This window comes from Esox lucius, chromosome 24, assembly GCF_011004845.1.
Source record: "Esox lucius isolate fEsoLuc1 chromosome 24, fEsoLuc1.pri, whole genome shotgun sequence".
In the NCBI taxonomy this organism is placed as follows: Eukaryota; Metazoa; Chordata; class Actinopteri; order Esociformes; family Esocidae; genus Esox; species Esox lucius.
Genome location: NC_047592.1, coordinates 26,840,720 through 26,860,111, shown reverse-complemented (window position 1 = coordinate 26,860,111; position 19,392 = coordinate 26,840,720). Strand labels below are relative to the sequence as shown.

At 41.5% G+C, this 19,392-nt stretch overlaps 1 protein-coding gene across 1 annotated transcript in view; it reads left to right on the top strand.

Annotated features, from left to right (window-relative positions):
• The window catches only part of si:dkey-183c6.8 (protein O-GlcNAcase), a 61,430-nt gene extending 44,780 nt beyond the window's left edge, over positions 1-16,650 (top strand). The window contains exons 9-18 of the mRNA XM_020043082.2: positions 1,155-1,241; positions 1,924-2,411; positions 4,088-4,262; positions 4,360-4,416; positions 4,599-4,684; positions 4,855-4,959; positions 5,164-5,255; positions 5,373-5,556; positions 8,953-9,112; positions 15,772-16,650. Of these exons, the coding sequence (XP_019898641.2) occupies positions 1,155-1,241; positions 1,924-2,411; positions 4,088-4,262; positions 4,360-4,416; positions 4,599-4,684; positions 4,855-4,959; positions 5,164-5,255; positions 5,373-5,556; positions 8,953-9,112; positions 15,772-15,908 (1,571 nt within the window). The 3' untranslated portion in view covers positions 15,909-16,650. The remainder of the gene's footprint in view (positions 1-1,154; positions 1,242-1,923; positions 2,412-4,087; positions 4,263-4,359; positions 4,417-4,598; positions 4,685-4,854; positions 4,960-5,163; positions 5,256-5,372; positions 5,557-8,952; positions 9,113-15,771) is intronic.
• The last annotated feature ends 2,742 nt before the right edge of the window (positions 16,651-19,392 follow it).

Here is a 19,392-nt window from a genome sequence, read left to right as displayed (position 1 = left end):
GTCGCTAAAGACCCTAAGGCACATTTTGTAGAAGGAAGTGTTAATGCAGGTGTCCTGTCATCATATCATGGCCATGTAATCATCCCCGGCTTTCAATTGGCTCATATATTCCCTCTCCTCATCCTGTAGCAAGACAAATGTACATTTATAAAGTACTAAGTGGTCCAAAGTAGTGCGCTACATATGTTAATGGCCTGTGGTTCCATTTTGGGCGTACATAAACAAAGTCACAGGCCATGTTATCCATGATGATGTTTCTACCAGGTCTTCTAAAGCACACCCACACACTGGGTAAATTCAGCACAGCTGATTGCATGCATTATCCAGCCTGAAGATTTTCAGTATGTGAACCCATTGCGCCATGTTATAATTTTTAGTGTAACATGAGGTAAATAGTTACCACTTCCATATGTGGGTTTAGAGGAAATCATGGGTGTAGTTGAAAAACAAAATTAAAAAGGAATTTGCAGGTGCAAAAATAAGTAAAGCATTGGCAGTGTCATGTACACTACTGTTCAAAAGTTTTAGCACCTCTGAAAACTGTTGTGCTGATTAAAGAAGCAATAAAATTGCCCTTTAGACTAGTTCAGTATCTTCAGCATCAGCGTTTGTGGGTTCAATAACAGACTCAGAATGTCTAGAAACAAAATCGTTAGTCTATTCTTGTTCTGCGAAATTAACGCTATTCCATGTGAGAAATTGCCAAGAAACTGAAGATCTCGTACAACGATGTATAGTACTCCCTTCGCAGAGCAGTCCAAACTGACTCTAACCATAATAGTCTCAAAGGACATCAGGAAGCAGATGGGCCTCATTAATTGGAAGCTGCCGAGCTGAGCTCAATGGCAGATGGCTCTCACCAGGGTGTTGGCCCAACTCTGATGCAGCAGAGGGCGCACATCCACCACAGTATTCTTTCCGCCACTTTATTATTATAATTTTTTTTTATGTTCCTCACCATTTTGTGTGTGTTAATTTAGCATTTTTTGACTCAGACAATAGGTTTTATGTGACTTGGGTTTAAGTTTAAGGTTTGATTTAAAGCTAAGGATTAAAGAAAATAGGATTTTCAAATGGGAACTTTTGCGTCCCCCCAATGTGCTAAAGAGTACTAAAATATGCTTGTGTATGATTCTGTTGTGTTGACTCACTAGGTGAGGAATACCAGTACTGTCCAGAGATGGCGCTGTCTGATGCACTGCAAGACTGGATGGATGAGCTCAGTCAACCACTGCAGCCTGGTAGGGTGTATGAGTCTGATTTTCAAGCTGGAGCTCAGCTAATGCTGTTCTAGATGTAATTTAGATTCTGAGTATATTCTATAATCCTTCCCATCTAGTAATAATTCAAAATCTATAATTCTCACGAAGTGTATATAATTCTACTCATTATATTTCTATCAGTCTAATAATTACACTTTAATTATTGTAAAAAGAAAGACGATGGAACAAAACCAATTCAGACATTGGGTGAGGGCTTCAGCTTTGGTTTATAGGCAGCTCAGAAAAGTAGGTTTTTTTCGTGAAGGTAACATATATGGTGCAGCCAAAAAAGAGAGCTCTTATTGTCTGGACTGGTCCTCCTCTATAGGTGATGCGTCAGTGGCTGTAAAGGAAGCCTCTTTTGGACTAAACTTTGGTCTAAAAACTAGAAAGGCTAACAGCAATGGGGGGACTAGAAAGCTAACAGTAATGTGTTTCTGATGTATCAGTTAAAGTAGCTAGTTAACTACCTATTTCTACACACATTCTATAATTATCCTAATTGTACTTATTTTAGTTCTATAACTCAATTATTTATTTATTATTCTAGTTATATCTACTTATTCAATTTCTATAATCCTATGCATTTTAATTCTATTCATTATTGTTCTAGAGTCTCTAAATTCTACTCATTCTAGTTCTGTAAACATGTCATACACAGGTCGCAGGCAGGGGGACCAGAGATCATCGGGTCCAAGGCCAGGAAGCCCAGAGAGGGAAGACGGTCATTCCACCACGATAGAAGGCTGCCCTCAATCCAAGTCATCTAGAGACCACATGGAGCAAGATAGATTCCCCCCCTCTAGCCCTGAGGAAGAGGATGGGGTGAGGAGGGCAAAGAAGGAAGAAAGTAAAGAGGGAACGATCAGAGAGAATGAGAGTGAGAGAAAGCCCCACAACGACCGGTTCCACCAAGGCCCAGAACAGCCAGAGGATCTGGGGGAAGTCCCAGTGGAGATTGCCAACGTCAAGTTGCTATGTAGCGGGAAGGCTCCTCTAAGTGAATCTCAGGTCCAGTTGCTGGTAGGCCTTCACTACCTTCCCCATGAGCACGGCCCTTCAGCCCAGAGACTTTTACAGGACCTGACATGGCTCAAAGCAAACTGTCACCTGGTCAGTGCTAATGACAAGAAAGCACCACAACAAAAGGTCAGTGTGTTTTGGTCTGTGTGTCTGTGCTCCTGCCCGTGTGTGGGGTGTGTCTGTGTGAAGGCTTTTGTATCTCAACTGAAAAATGTGTTAAACAAATATATATATATATATATATATATATACACACACACACACACACACACACACACACACACACACACACACACACACACACACACACACACACACACACACACATACAGCTCCGGAAAAAATTAAGAGACCACTGAACCTTTTTCTTTCCTTTCCAAAAAAGTCAAAAAGGAAGGTTTTGAGTGAGGAACAGAAGAGTTAAAATTAAGAGACCATTGCAAATGTATCACTTCTGTTCCTCACTCAAACCTTCATTTTCAACTTAATTGGAAAGGAAAGAAAAAGGTACAGTGGTCTCTTAATTTTTTCCAGAGCTGTATATATATATATATAAGATTCTTGAAAGTAGCCACCCTTTGCCTTTATGACAGCTTTGCACACTCTTGGCCATCTCTCAACTAGCATGAGGTAGTCACCTGGAATGCTTTTCCAACAGTCATGAAGAAGTTCCCACATATGATGAGCACTTGTTGCTTCTCCTTTACCTTCCTTCACAACACATCCCAAGCCATCTCAACTAGGTTGAGTTAGGGTGATTTTGGAGAACAAGTCTTCTGATGCAGCAATCCATCAATCTCCTTTTTGGTCAAGTAGCCCTTACACTGCTTGGAGGTTGGTTTTGAGTCATTATCCTGTTAAAAAAATATTTTCCCCCCAAGCGCGGACCAGATTGGTTGGCGTATTTTTGCAGAATTCTGTGGGTGTGCATTAAATTTGAATCACTGACTGTCACTAGCAGAGCAACTCCACAGCATCACATCTCCTCCTCCAAGCTTCACGGTGGGAGCCACTCATGTGGAGATAGTCCGTTTACCGACTCTCTGGAATCTCACAGAGAGTCCAAATTTGGACTCATAATAACAATGGACAGATTTCCTCCGGTTTAATGACAGGATGAAATGACAATTTCTCTTGTTTCTTGGCCCAAGCAAGTCTCTTTTTCTTATTGGTGTCTTTCAGTTGTGGTTTCTTTGCAGCAATTTGACCATGTAGGGCTGATTCACAGTTTTCTCTGAACAGTTGATGTTGATCTCTGTAAATCATTTGGGCTTCATTCTGTTAATTTCTGAGACTGGTAACTAATGAACTTATCCTCTGCAGCAGAGGTACATCAGGGACTTCCTTTCCTGTGGCAGTCCTCATTAGTTTCGTCATAGCATTTTGCGACTGCACTTTTTTCCGGGTTGACTGACCTTCATGTCTCAAAGTAATGTTTGACTGTAATTTCTCTCTTGCCATAATATGGACTACTACAGTACAGACAATGATGGTCTTCTGTATACCAACCCTTTGGTTCAAACGCATTAAGAAGAAATTACACAAATAACTTTTGACAAGGCACAACTGATAATTGAGATACATTCCAGGTGACTACTTAATAAAGGGGATGGATATAATGCAAAGAGTGTGTAAAACTGTCATCCAGGAAAAAGCAATAATAATAGAATATTAGGATTTGCGTCTGACTGTGGCATTTTGTGAACATCAATTCCACTTGTCCATAGGTTTGTGTGTTTGTTTACTTGTTTATTTATCTGTTTCTGTTCGTGTTATCCTATCTGTATGTGTGTGTATTACAGACAGAGGAGTGGCGCTGTCGAGCAGCTCGGTTCCTAGGTGTGTGTGAGGAGATTGCTGTGCTGCATAGTACCGTGGTGAGCGGAGTGAACCGAGCCGTGCTCTATGATCTTTATCCATATGTATGGGACCTCCGAAACACCGCGCTGGTGGCCAAGGCCTTTATCTGCTGGTTGGGTGAGTAGAGGAGGAGGGGGGGAGTTATAGTGAATGGGATTGATTCTATTCTTTCTTTATATCCCCTCTCACTCCCACTCTGTCCTCCCTGTCTCAGATGGGCGGGTGTTGAGTGACAACTCTCCGCTGGGTTCCTGGAGAAACTGCTTCCACTGTGAGTAGCGATGACACCTGATCTCTCCTTCCTGATCTTTGAACTCTGACCGTTGAACTTCAACCCCTTATCCCCAATCCCTCAATTATGACCTCCATTTTGACTCTGCAACCCTGCTCCACATTGGGCCGATATAGAATTGGTTGCTTTGTGATTGACAGGTGAGTGTTTTTCTCTGTTAGGGTGTGGGACGACCACAGGGGCGGATTTACTGGGCGTGGAGTCAGAACCCTGGGTGTTCAAAGGGGGCGTGTCCGGAGAGGTGCAGGTAGGCTGTGTGTTTGATTGGATGACATATTCGATGACGTGGCACGTAACCACAGTACTTTATTGATTGCTTAAACAACCTGTTTAATAATGCCTGTCTGCCTACCCGTTTGTCTGTCTCTTACTGTCTGCTCATCTGTCTGTGTACCTGCTCGCTGGTCTGTCCTACAGATGATTCTACCCATAGGCAGTAACAGTGAACTGTTCACCCACCCTCCTCCTCTGTTCCCCACATCACGACTGTATAACATAAGACCTTACCACAACAAGGACAAGGTGAGAGGGCTTTATATCTGTCTCCTTTGATTCTCTCTCATAATTCCACTCTCACACACTCGTCATTGTCAGGTGACTGACTGTATGGTGTTGTGATTATGTGAATGCATACATTATATTCTGTCTGTATTCAAATATTTGATATTATGGTGACTGTGTGCATATGATGTGGAATATTTTTGTATTGTTCTTCCTACCCTCTAGGTGGAACTGTACCGTATAGTGTGCCAGCTTCACCAGAGAGCACAGGGGAGTACTGACTCCAGCACCATACATCCTGACCTTATCGGAGACAGGTGTGTCGGTGATTGTGGTCTGTGAACAAAATGAGGACTTTTCAAACTGGAACCAACCAAGGTGCAATGATCAGTGGTGGAGGACAGATGATCAGTGGTGTGCGTGCATCCCTGCAGGTGTCTAGGGCCCTGGCTGGCTCTCTGTCCTGAGTACAGCGTGGTGCTGGAGGATGAGCTGGGTGTGTGTGGGTGTGTGTTGGGTGTGGTGGACGTGCGTTCTTTCGCCAAACGCTGTCAGGCATGCTGGATGCCCGCCATGAGAGATAAATACCCAGCTTGCACCGGACACGCCAACACACAGGTGAGAACACACAGTTTGGAAAACAAAGAGCTTCACTCATTTACACACACCCTTAACACACACAAATATTTATATTTTAGGTTGGAAACATTTCTCACAAAACGGGGGTGGGATGTATCTGAATTTTTCCAATAATAAAACTTTGGAAGATGTTCTGGGATTCATCCAGTCTCTATCTTCCTTAACACCAGAAAGACCTGGCCTTGCTGGACCACCCTTTCCTACTAGGCATTGGGAAATAGTTAACTGTTGCTTTAAGGGCTGCTGGTTCTGGCCAATGGCTGCTAGAAGCAACTGGCAAGGAAAGGGCCTCCTTACATATAAGACATTTTCAGCTTACAATGACAACTGCAGAGCATAATTACCAGACTCCACGGGGATAGTCCAGTAAGAGAACATTTCATGCAGACTTTGCATCCAGGGGAAAGACCAAACGCTATTTCCATTCCAGTAGGTAAAGCTTCAGTGTGAGAAACCACCGCTTTAGCAAGATATTTTGTATTGGTATTTCACTCTTCTGGCTATGAATGGAGCTGAATATCAGCAGGTAGCTTTATCCCACAACTAAAAGTATAGCTACAGTAGATATTCGCTAACATTTATTTGTTGAAGGTTCTAGTGCCTGAAAAGAAAGTTAAAAACTTCATAACACCTGGGACTTGACAAAAACAGCCATCCACCTTTTTTTGTTATGTTTAAGCTGTATTCACCGTTCTGTTTTATTTGTCACTCTACTGGGGAAAATACTTAATTTCAACAAAATATTTTTACATTTCCAAACTAATATCAAGCTATAATTTTTGTTGTTGAACGAAGCTAATTGGCAGACTGCTGCTCTCATCTTTCACCTTCCTTTTACCAAAACCCTCCTGTCAGAACAGGCGTTGATGGCACACAAGGACGAGTGAGAACCCTAGCAGGAAATCTAAAGTCAATAACATACCACAATGGGTGATTCCCATTGTGGTTGATTCCCATTGTGGTTGTCTTCTATCAACTCAGCAATTTTGTGACCTCAAGCGGTCTCTTAGACAAATTTCAGTCAGTCTTCCGACTTTACCACAGTACTGAAATGGCCCTGATTAAAGTTTGAAATGAAATACGGCTGAATATTGATTCTGATAAAATAACAGTTCTAGTTCTATTAGATCTCAGGGCAGCATTTGACACTGTAGATCATAGAAGACATATATATATAGGCTGGAAAATTGGGTAGGACTCTCCGGGACAGTCCTTGATTGGTTCAGATCTTATCTGGATGGCAGGAGTTACTTTGTCACCATTGGATTCTATCAGGATTCTGATAGGGTGGCAATGACATGTGGAGTTTCCCAGGGATCAGTTCTAGGACCGCTTCTGTTCAATCTCTATATGCTACCTCTGGGCCAAATTCTACAGAATAACAACAATAACTACCACAGTAATGCAGATGATACTCAAATATATATGGCTCTCGAACCGTTTGACAACAGCTCAATAGATACTCTGTGTAACTGTGTAGAGCACATAAATACCTGGATGAACCAAACTTGTCTACAATTAAACCAAGATAAAAAAAATATTATTGTGTTTGGCTACAAAAATAAAAGAACGAGTATTAGTAAAGAGCTGGATTCTCTTGCCCTTAAAACCAGGGACCAAGTGCGTAATCTTGGTGTTTTGATTGACTCAGACCTCACATTTAACATTCATATCAAAGCGGTCACCAAAACAGCATTCTATCATCTAAAAAATATAGCCAGAAAAAAAGGCCTGGTGTCTCAAAAAGACCAAGAGAAGCTCATCCATGCTTTTATCTCTAGTAGGGTTGACTACTGTAATGGCCTCTTAACTGGACCAAAAAGACTGTAAAACAGCTGCAGCTCATTAAGAATGCTGCTGCTAGAATGTTAACCAGGACCAAGAGAACAGAGAACATCACTCCAGTTCTAAAATCTTTGCATTGGCTTCCAGTCAGTTACAGAAAAGATTTTAAGTGGTGCTTTTAGTTTATAAATCTCTGAATGGTTTAGGACCCGAATACATTTCTGATATGTTTAAAGAATATAAACCGAGCAGATCTCTTAAATCCATGAACACAGGTCAGCTAGTAGAGCCCAGAGTCCAAACTAAACATGGAGAAGCTGTGTTTAGCAGTTATGCTGTACACAACTGGAATAAACTACCAGAAGATCTTAGATGTGCACCAAACGTATCAATTTTTAAATCCAGGTTAAAAACACTTCTCTTTTCACGTGCCTATGACTGAGCTCTTAAACTCAGTTAAACTGTTTAGCCTTACAGCTTTTATAGCTTCCTATGTTTTTATCACGTTTTATTTAGTTTTATCCTATTTCTATTTTCTTATTCTGTTTTATTATTATGCTGTATTTTATATTTCTCTTTTTATTTTATTTTCTTTGTTATTAAATGTATATTTTGCTATCTTTTACCAATTATAATGCAAGTTCTGGTGCTATCAGAGGAATAACCTCTGTGTAAATGTAACAATTGGCTGATGAAGGATAATGCAAGTTCTTGTGCTGCTGTTTAGACATTTATGTAGGGTATTTTCTCACAAAAGGACTGACGAGTTTATCTAAGTGCTGGAGCGCGAGGATTGAGATACCGGGGTGGTAAACAGTTATGGTAACTGTAAATCATTGAGGATGAATATTAAATGCATATACAGACATGGCATGAATGTCCCCCTGGAGAGAGCCAAGTAAGACATTGATGCAATGTTTATCTCACATAGGGACTGACGGGTTCATCCTAGCATTGGAATGCGAGGATTGAGATAGAGAATTGTAACAATCTTACTGTTTTAATTCCATTGCATTTGGTATTTTTATACATAGAAGCATTGAATTTCTTCTATGTATGAATTGTGCTAAATAAATAAACTTGCTTGTTAAAAATGCCTAATAACACGTTTTGCTTTTGATTCAGTATAAAACATATATTAAAATGTGTGTTGAATAGCCTTATGAATAGCCTTATTCTGGAAATGTCTATGACAAAAGGGGGAAAGAGACAATTAGAGTCAAGTGAGTCAAAATGACTAACTCGGCATCCCCACAGTGACAGTAAGTGCAAAGTATCTAAACCAGAAGGCTTTTATTAAAAGCAACAAACACACTGAGTAAATTACTAAATGTCAAAGTTGCTGCTTTCAAAAACAGAACACACGTGGTTGGCCAAAAGTAATTCTGCTAAGATGTCTAGATCTGTATTATAGTCAGAACATCAATTCCAGGACTAAGTTCGAAATCCTATTATGCCTGCTCTGACACTCGTTAGGAGAGGCAGGGCTTGCAAGCAACCACTTTCTTCAGTATTCTTCTATTTCCCTCACTCTCCTTATTTGCTCATTGTATGTATGATCTAACTCCAGTGTGTCCTCGTGTCCTGTAGGTGGTGGTACAGCAGCTAGAAGATGACCAGGGGGAGTACCATGACTCTATTCTCTATCACTTCCCATCCCAGCTTCAGCTGGATGCTCTGCCTGACCTGGTGGATGTCAGTGTGACTCGCTGCCTGCTAACTGCACTCCTTACTGCACTCAAAGCCAATGGTGAGTGTGTGTGTGGATAGGCGTGGATGAATGTGTTTGTGTGTGTGTGTGGTTGGAGGTCTTTATATTACTGAAATACAAATGTGGTGACATGTTCTTTCTAATAATTTTATTTAAAACAGTTTATTTTAAAACATCACAAATGTTTTCCTTATTTCCATCTCAGATGGGCTGAGGCGTCAGAGTATACCATATGACAAAGGGGAAGTTTGAGGGGGTTGGTTAGCCTCTTTTATTGGTCACTTTATTGGTTTTTTCATTGTAGCCTACAACATTGCCCACATCTGCATCTGACCCTGTATTGTGTGGCTCATAAGCTTCAAGCCATATCCGTCTTCAAGGGGTGATTATGAGGGTTTATTCAGAAGCAGTGGAAGAGTTTGACTTAAATTGTATGGAAGTGAAGAATGTTCTTCAGACTCAATATGGAATTCAAAGTGGAGCGAGTTGGCCTACTTCCCCTATCCACAAGTTTTGCACAGCCGTGGGGTATTGACCACCTGGACTATCAACAACTAGGAAAGGACGCTACACATGCTATCACTGCATCCATCGTTGCAAGTGGGCCTTTTCATGGGAGAAAAGTGATTACAGGTTTCCTAAGAGAGCAGCAGGTTTTCGATTGGGAGAGAGGTGTCAGGCACACACTTGAACAGATGACACCAGTGTACACTCAAATGAGAAGGGAATGTACCACAAGACAATTAAATATGCATATCTACTATGCTGAACATCTCATCTTCATACGCTTATCCGGTATCGGGTCGCGGGGGCAGCAGCTCCTGCAGGGGATCCCAAACTTCCCTTTCCCGAGCCACATTTGCCAACTCTGATTGGGGGATCCCGAGGCATTTCCAGGCCAGTGTCGAAATATAATCTCTCCACCTAGTCCTGGGCATACCCCGAGGTCTCCTCCCAGCTGGACGTGGCTGGAACACCTCCCTAGGGAGACGTCCTGGGGGCATCCTTACCAGATCCTTACCATCCTTGCCATAAATCACATATGGACCAAAAACTCAGATTGGTTTGTAACAATGGTTTGTCTTGTTGTGCCTTCCCTTCTCTTTTGGTGTACATTGGCATCATCTCCTCAAGTGCATGTCTGACACACCTTTCTCCCAATCTCCCCTTTGAATTCCGTATGAAGACTCAATACTTCCATACAGGTCAAGTCAAATTCTTCCACTAGCTTCCAAATTACGCTAATCATCAAAGACAGACATGGCTTTAAGCTTAACGAGCCATACAAGCAACCCCTTAACTGGGTGAGATCCAGATGTGGGATATGTTGTAGGCTACAACGAAAAAAAAAAAAGACCAATAAAAGAAGCTAACCAACCACCTCAGACTCCCCTTTCTCTTATGTTTTAGTTCGATGCCACAGCCCATCTGAGCTGGAAATAAGAACATTATCCACTTTTGTCTCAGAGACCAATAATCCAATGAAAAAAATTTCTGTCGATAAACCAAAAATCTGAAAATTTAAAACACAAATCCATGAACCACATTTTTCTAATGTTTTGACAAAAGAATAATTGAAAATTTAAATAGCAGCATTGATTCAATTGTAACAGTCTGCTGCTGACTGTGGGCTTTGCTGCTGACTATGGGCTTTACTGCTGCTGCTCTTTTCTGGTGTTTCATTTCAAAGCTGTTATCTTGGGAAAGGGAGGTTGCACAAAGTATTAAATGAAGGGGTCCAATAAATGTGGCATACGTATATTTGAGAACAAGAAAAGGAACCAAGCAAACCTAGTTTGGTCGGCCTACAATTAGAAGGCAGGATTTTTGTTGCCTTCACTAGTTTTGAACCTGGCTTGTGGAAACCCTTCCTCTTTAACTGCCCAAGGGCTTGTGACCTAGCCTATATTACCTCAAAAGCATGCACGGATGAAATAGTAGCAATATAACCATAAATGTACTTTAGGCTTACTACAACGCAGCTACCAAAGGTTGTATCCAGCAAAGTCTTGGTCTATCCTGAACAAAATAGTTTTTTTTTTCCTATTTCATTTCATGCCACAACATTTGTTTTTTTTCATTTATGAATGACATTGATACAATAACTATCAATATAATGGGACTATAACTGACTTTTTTTATCAAGTCTATCCTGAACAAATTCTAATGCATAATTTGCTTTGACTTAAGCGAGGCTCAAACACTGGTCCCCTGTGTCGGAGTCCGCGTCTCTAATCACTGCCCTATTTAATAGTATGTGTTCAAACTATGGACAGTGCTTGACAACTTCTGCACTTATTTAATTCTAAGTAATTACAATGGGGTGTCTCAGCCCTGTAATGTGTCTATTTGTAGCCCATGTAAACTGATAATAGCCTATGTACATTGGTAGAAGGTTGCTGGTTGATCCAACACTTAATCAAACCGAAGCTTTTCAAGGTATTGTAATATAATCTTTACACTGAGATGTGGTTAGAATCAGGTTCAGGCGGGTGCCGGTAAACAGTAGCTTACTTGGTAGCTGGTTGGCCACAGCAAAACAAAACCAAATTCAACCAAATGCATAACGTAGGCTACTTGATTAATAGGCAAAGGCATAAGGTACGCAAGGTTTATCTAGAAACATTAATCAGGTGAAATCTGTAATTCATATATATAAGATCTATTTGTAACAAATTATTGTGAGACACATTTTTATGCTTTTAATTAGGCACATTCTTCTCTCGCCGCAACTTTTCCCTTGGTCCTTATTGTATAAAACACAGTACTGCACTATGTTTTCTGTAAATTTTCCTGTGCACAAACTACACTACAAGGGGTCCTATGAATGCTGTTTTATATTCTTAGAAATAACTTTTTCTCAGTAAGAATTTTCCATAGGCTTAGGTCTCTTTATTATAATTCCTATCTACTAATAGTAGACATACTCATAGAAATAATGATTGATTCAATCACATCAGAAAAAAAGGGATTAAGAATTAATATTAATTAATTGAATAATTTGTTTAGGGTTGTCCTATAATAGCCCTTTTATTATAAATAAATGATATATGTTACCAAATGGCATGGGGCCTAAATGGTGTGGCATCCTGTTCCCTCACTCAGGGAACAAAGGTTGTAGACATAATCCAAGGTTCCCTTTCGATTGGTCACTTTAGTACCACAACGGAGACAATATAAAATGCCGCTAATTCCGGAGAGATGGACTACTAACGTGAGGGCCAGAAGCAACCTGCCCAAAAACACAGGAAAACAGGCCCAATGTTCAAAGCCTTCCGACCCCCAAGCCAAAAGCACCAAAGGTGCCAGGCAAGGGGCAGGGACATAAAAGGTGCACAAAACAGACATGTGGGAAAAAAAGCGCTACGCAAATCTCCGGCATACATAAACCTACCAAGAACATACCCTGACAGGTGGCACTTGATCCCGACCACTACCATAGACATGCCCACCACAAACCAGGGGAAGAGACATCGCCTGCAGAGCACAGCTCGGCAAATAAATGAGGAGGGGTTTCCACGATTCTCTCATCTTTTCACTTGACGAAAAAGTCAGTTATCGTCACCTATATTGATAGTTATTGTATCAATGTCATTCATGAATGAAAGAAAAACAAACGTTGTTGTGCCATGAAATGAAATAGCTTTAGCAGTGTAAAGTTCATCTTCAATCTCGCTAGCAATTGCTCAATTCTTATGACTTCTTATGACCCAGTGGCTACACACCTGTAGGGTCTTATCAGGCGTGATTGTATTTGTATTCACGATTTTACTTGACGCATGCTCGTCTCCCCATTGTGACCAACTGAAAGGGAACTGCATTTACTTCAGAATTGTTTCATTTTGTGAGCTACTTTACCATGTCAATGAAACGCACATATCAAGAGCAGATGAGAGCTTTGTTTCCACAGCATGCTATTTATTTCAAATGCGCAGGGTTGTAGGAACAGCATTTTAGCTGGAGTTTTGAGGTTGAAATTGGCACTCGCAAATATTTGATTTTGTACATTGCCAGTGAAAAGTTTTAGAACACCCCCATTTTGAAAATGTTTATTGAAATGTAAGCAGTTCAGGAAGTCCAGTGAATAACATGAGATGGTACAATGGTACGCGTAAACTGCCTGAGGTAAAAAAAGGTTTATAACTGAATGTACATTCCGGAGTTAAAAAAGTACTTTTTCAGGGAACAAGTAATGGGTTACAGCTGTTTTGCATCAATGGAAGTAAATTAAGCCTTGAAAGTTGATGCTAATAAATCCTACAGGTGTCCCAAATTTTGATGATTAATTACAAACCCTCTGTTTGCATAAAATCAGTGTTGGAGCAGACTGTGTTGCTACACCCTCTTAAGCATTATTTGGACAGTTTTGTATTGCACAGAGTAGTATATTTCTTCCTTTAGAGAAATTGCAAAGAAAGCGAAGGTGTCAGTGAGTAAAGTTTCCTACACCATCAAAAGGCACTTGGAAACTGAAGGAGACAGGAAGAGATCTGGCAGTCCCAAAGCCACAACAGAATTCAGAAGACAAGTTTCAGAGAGTGAACACCATGTGTGATATGTGGCTCACAAGAAATCTGCTTCAAGCACAGCTAAAAACTGATCTTGAGTAAGTCTCAGTTTCAACTGTGAAGAGAAGACTTTGAGCTGCAGGTTTGATAGGTTGAGGTGCAGGTTTAGATAAGATGGCACAATAAGGCAAAGAGGCATGCCGGGTTTTGGTTCACTGTCAAGTAGGTAAAGGGATGTTTCCTCAGTTTGTAACACCAGCTGTCTCAAATGGAAGAGGAAGCTTAATTGTCTTGGGCTCTTTTGCTGGATCCAGATTTGGCAACTTGCACTACATGACCATAAACATACCTCCAGGATGTCAGAACTACCTGAAAAGAAAAGAACAAGATGATAGGCTTCAAATCATGGAATGGTCAGCACAGTCTCCATCTATGTGGTTTTGGGGATGAACTGGGCAGAAGAGTAAAAGCAAATTAAAGCAAACTAGAAGTGCAACACATTTGTGGGAACTTCTGCAACACTTTTGGGCAGAACTTTCAGAACAATATTTGATTTCCATTGTAGAAAGAATGCCACAAGCGTGTATGTCTGTTAGGTCTGCAAAAGGTGGCTTATTTGATTAATCAAACATTGTAATACATTTTCTACTATCAATCCCATTCTCTCCAATATTTTTTTTGTTCAATGCTTTAATATCAGAGTACATTAAGACGTTAAACTGTGTGAATCTTGATTCATAGTTTGAGTAAAATACTACTGCCTGGTATGAAAAATGTACTTCACCATATTGCTTATCTTCCAAGATAATTTTATCTAGAACACAATCATTAATTTTGTTTTGAGAAATTCTGAGCTGAGCCCAGAGACTAAGCCAGTGGCAGAGATCACCGGACCACCGTAGGTCACATATCAGTTATGCATTTTCTCCAATTTAGATGCATTTTAATTAACTAGCTGGAAAATATTGACGGTAGTCCACATTATGCTAGCTAAGATTACTAAAATTTACTCTTTACAATAGTGGTGTGCAGAAGGTGTGACGGACAGCTCCGTCATCTCCCACTTTTCCCGGTTTCCCATTTTTCTTGTCTCCAATTGTCACTCACACCAGGTCCCAATTAAGTCATCAGCATGTGTTTAAATGTTGCTCCTCTTCTTCCTTCATTTGTCGATCATTGTTGCATGTCTCTGTGTGAGTTCTTCTGTAGTGAGTTACGGTTTTCTGCATAGCCAGCCCTTTTTTCGTTTTGTGTGTTTCAAGTGCTCGGTGTAATTTTCAAGTAAATATTCAACATCGACTGCCATTCTGCCTGCGCCTGGTTCCTTCCTCTCCACCACTACACCATTCCTGACAGAATGACCGACCAAGAAAATAAGGTAACCCGCAGATGTGTAAACACACTCCGCCATGGTCACAGGGATACGCTTATTTAGGCTACTCCCCTCCGATGTCACCGACGAGAGGGGAGTATACCTGGAAGAGGGACTGGGGATCGGACTCCCTCTCGTCTGAAGGCTCGGAGGAGGAGTACCACGATTTCGGGGGCAGGCGGAGGCCCCAAGGGCACGGCTGCCACTCCTGGAGGGGTGGGAAGACGAGCCCTTGCCGCCGCTCGCGTAGGGGGTGGTGGAGGTTCCCCAGCCATGCTTGGTGCCAGCTCCAAGGCGTTGGGCGACACCTTGAGTGGAGCCTGTAGAAGCCCTCCTGGACGTTGGCAGGTGTGAGGACTGGTGGGGCTTCCGTGACCCGCTGTACCTGGTCTCACCTCCAGTGGTGGAGCCCCTGGCCAGCCTGAAGCAGCCAACGCCTGCTCCACGTCCGGTGCCAGGTCCTGCTGCCTAGGAACTGCAGCCAGCGCCTTCTCCTGCCCTGGAGCCACCGCCTCATCCCGCCTATGCCAGCACCGCCCTCTCCTGTCCCGGACAGCTCCGTCATCCACTTTTCCCGGATTCCCATGGTTCATGAACTCACCCGGACTCCTTCATTTGTCTTGTCTCCAATTGTCACTCACACTAGGTCCCAATTAAGTCCTCAGTATGTGTTTAAAAACATTGCCAGGTGTGACAAATGTGTGTGGTTTACTCTGGTTCAATAAAGGAAGAATCACTGCAGCTGGTGTCATTCACTATTATTTGTGTGCACATGTTCCATCCTGTGAGTTCATGTGTGCCCTGTGTGTGTTTTACAGGTTCTCAAGGTGTGTTCTGTGAGATACAGCCTACAGATCGTATGAGGTTGGAGTTCCTGACTAAACTAGGCTTCCTGGAGATACCCAGAGGAGATGCCCGGCACAGAGAAGGAATGGTACTAGGCAGGCTACTCTGAACACAAAGACCCATACCTACAGTCATTTATAGGCACGTACATACACGTTGATAAGCGCTCTGCAGAAATTGTGTAGTAGAATCACTAGAACAACATAATTACCGTAAGCTTAATCACACACATAGGTGATAGAGTTAGGCATAATTGTCCACACACAAAAAAAACACATTACAGAGGTAAAACACAAGCTCTCGCATGGCTGAGGGCTATGAAGATAAGATGGACACTAAGCAAATATGGGTGTTACGCACACTCAAATCCCACTCAGTCTAGGTCTTAGGACATTGCTTGCACATAGCATCAAATACACAAAACTGTACATAGCATTGGTCACTGTCCTTTTCTTCCTATCTATAAGCACAAGAACAACAAAACGTCCGTCAAACATTTTATACATATCTGAGTAATAATGTCCTCTGCATGAATGTACATTTTTTACTAACAAGATTTAGATCTGGATTCAATCTAAGCATATTTGTAGAAAATGCATGTTTAAAAAGGCATCTGTGTTTCAGGGGATAGCATGTTTGCCCACTGAAATGGTAGGTTTATTTAAACAGTGAGAAACAGAAGAACAACAAAACAATCTAGAACAACGCATGTCAAAAATTTTATACAATTATTTGAATTTTAATGAGTGAAAGAAGTATTCGACACCTCTGCAAAAAATTACTTAGTACTTGGTGGCAAAACCCTTGTTTGGCAATCACAGAGGTCAGATGTTTTTCTTGTAGTTGGCCACCAGGTTTGCACACATCAAGAGGGATTTTGTCCCAATCCTTTTTGCAGATCTTCTCCAAGTCATTAACGTTTCGAGGCTGACGTTTGGCAACTCGAACCTTCAGCTCCCTCCACAGATGTTCTATGGGATTAAGGTCTGGAGACTGGCTAGGCCACTCCAGGACCTTAATTTGCTTCTTCTTGAGCCACTCCTTTGTTGCCTTGGCCATGTGTTTTGGGTCATTGTCATGCTGGAATACCCATCCACGACCCATTTTCAACGACCTGGCTGAGGGATGCCCCAGACCAAGGGAGATTGACAGTTATTTTGTGTTTCTAACATTTGCGAATAATCACAACAACTGCTGTCACCTTCTTACCAAGCTGCTTGACAATGGTCTTGTAGCCCATTCCAGCCTTGTGTAGGTCTACAATCTTGTCCCTGACATCCTTGGACAGCTCTTTGGTCTTGGCCTTGGTGGAGTGTTTGGAATCTTATTGATTGATTGCTTCTGTGGACAGGTGTCTTTTATAAAGGTAACAAAATCAGATTAGGAGCACTCCCTTTAAGAGTGTGCTCCTAATCTCAGCTCGTTACCTGTAAAAAAGACACCTGGGAGCCAGAAATCTTTCTCATCTCATCTTCATCCGCTTATCCGGTATCGGGTCGCGGGGGCAGCAGCTCCAGCAGGGGACCCCAAACTTCCCTTTCCCAAGCAACATTTGCCAGCTCTAACTGGGGGATCCCGAGGCGTTCCCAGGCCAGTGTCGAAATATAATCTCTCCACCTAGTCCTGGGCCTACCCCGAGGTCTCCTCCCAGCTGGACGTGCCTGGAACACATCCCTAGGTAGGAGGTAGAGTTTGTAGATAACTGGCCTTCTTTTTGGGACTCCCCCAGAAATAGGGCCAGGCCTGATCTGCTGAGGAGCAACGGACTCCATCCTAGCTGGAGTGGTGCTCTTCTTTTATCTAGGAACATTGACAGGAGTCTCACTCCTATAGCTTTAACATGAGATAGGGTGCAGGTCAGGCTGCAGGCTGTTAGCCAGCCTGCTAGCATAGTGGAGTCTGTCAATAGCATAGCCAGAGTAGTTAGTACAGCTTTACCTATTGCCACTATGACTCGTTCCAGACTGAGAAAAGTTAAACAAGGTAGTGCTAACAAAAACAACCTTATTAAGATAAAGCCTTCCTCCACCTCTGTCAAAAATAAAAATGATTGTATCACTTCGCATCTCAAAATGGGACTCCTAAATGTTAGATCCCTTGCTCCAAAGGCAGTTGCAGTAAATGAATTAATCTCTGATCATAAACTAGATGCTATTGGTTTATGTGAAACGTGGCTAAAGCCTAATGAATTCACTGCCTTAAATGAGGCCTCTCCTCCTGGTTTTACTAGTGATCATATCCCTTGTGCGTCCCGAAAAGGAGGGGGCGTTGCTAATATTTATGACAGTAAATATAAACTTACTCTCAAACATATTACTGAGTTTCATTCTTTCGAAGTTTTACTCATGAAAGTTAACCAGGCCCGATAAATCATTTTACATAGCTACTATTTATAGGCCCCCCGGGCCATACACATTGTTCCTCAATGAGTTTCCAGAATTCTTGTCTAACCTTGTAGTTGTGGCAGATAGTATTCTAATTTTTGGCGATTTCAATATTCATATGGAAAACTCCAATGATCCTCTTCAAAAAGCCTTTGAAGCCATAATTGACTCAATGGGTTTCATCCAACATGTCTCAGGTCCAACACACTGCCACAATCATACCTTAGATTTAGTCCTGTTACGAGAAATAGATATTGTAGATATCATTTACCCCCAAAATCCTGGATTATCGGATCACTGTCTTATTACATTTACTGTTAAAACAAGAAATCCACTTGCCCCCCAAACAATGAGTTTCAAAAGCCGTACTATAAATTCTCGGACTACAAATAAATTCCTTGATATTCTTACAAGTTTGCTCATTAACGACAGAGTAAATAAATCTGTAAACGATCAAATCGAGGATCTAAACTCAATACTGCGAAATACATTAGACGCAGTTGCACCACTAAAAACTAAAGAAATACGCAACAAGAAACTTGCTCCCTGGTACACCGACAATACTAGATCACTTAAGCAAGCCTCCAGAGAATTGGAGCGAAAGTGGCGCTCCACCAAGTTGGAAGTATTTAGACTAGCCTGGATAGACAGTACACTACAATACCGAAAATCATTCACGTCTGCTCGATCAGCTTATTTCTCCAACCTGATTGAGGCAAACAAAAAAAATCAAAAATATCTCTTTGATACAGTTGCAAAGTTAACAAAAAAGCAAAGCTTAGCAAGTGAAGTGGGTCTTCACTTTAGTTGTAATGAATACATGAACTACTTTGATGAAAAGATCTTCACCATTAGAAAACAAATAACTGACTCCTTAAATAGTTATGGTCCTCAAAATCTCAGTTGTCCAAAAAATGTCCTGAACCTCCCTGACCAGGTGTCAATGGGGACATTTGAATTTTTTGATACCGTATCGCTCGACACATTTACAAAATTTGTAATGAGTTCTAAACCCACAAACTCTCAGCTAGACCCGATTCCAACAAAATTACTTAAGGAGCTATTTCCTGTGCTAGGTCAGCCAATGCTGAACATAATAAATTGCTCCCTTTCCTCCGGATGCGTACCAAACTCACTAAAAATTGAGGAAATTAAGCCTCTTCAAAAAAAATCTGGATCCCGACATATTAAACAATTATAGGCCAATAT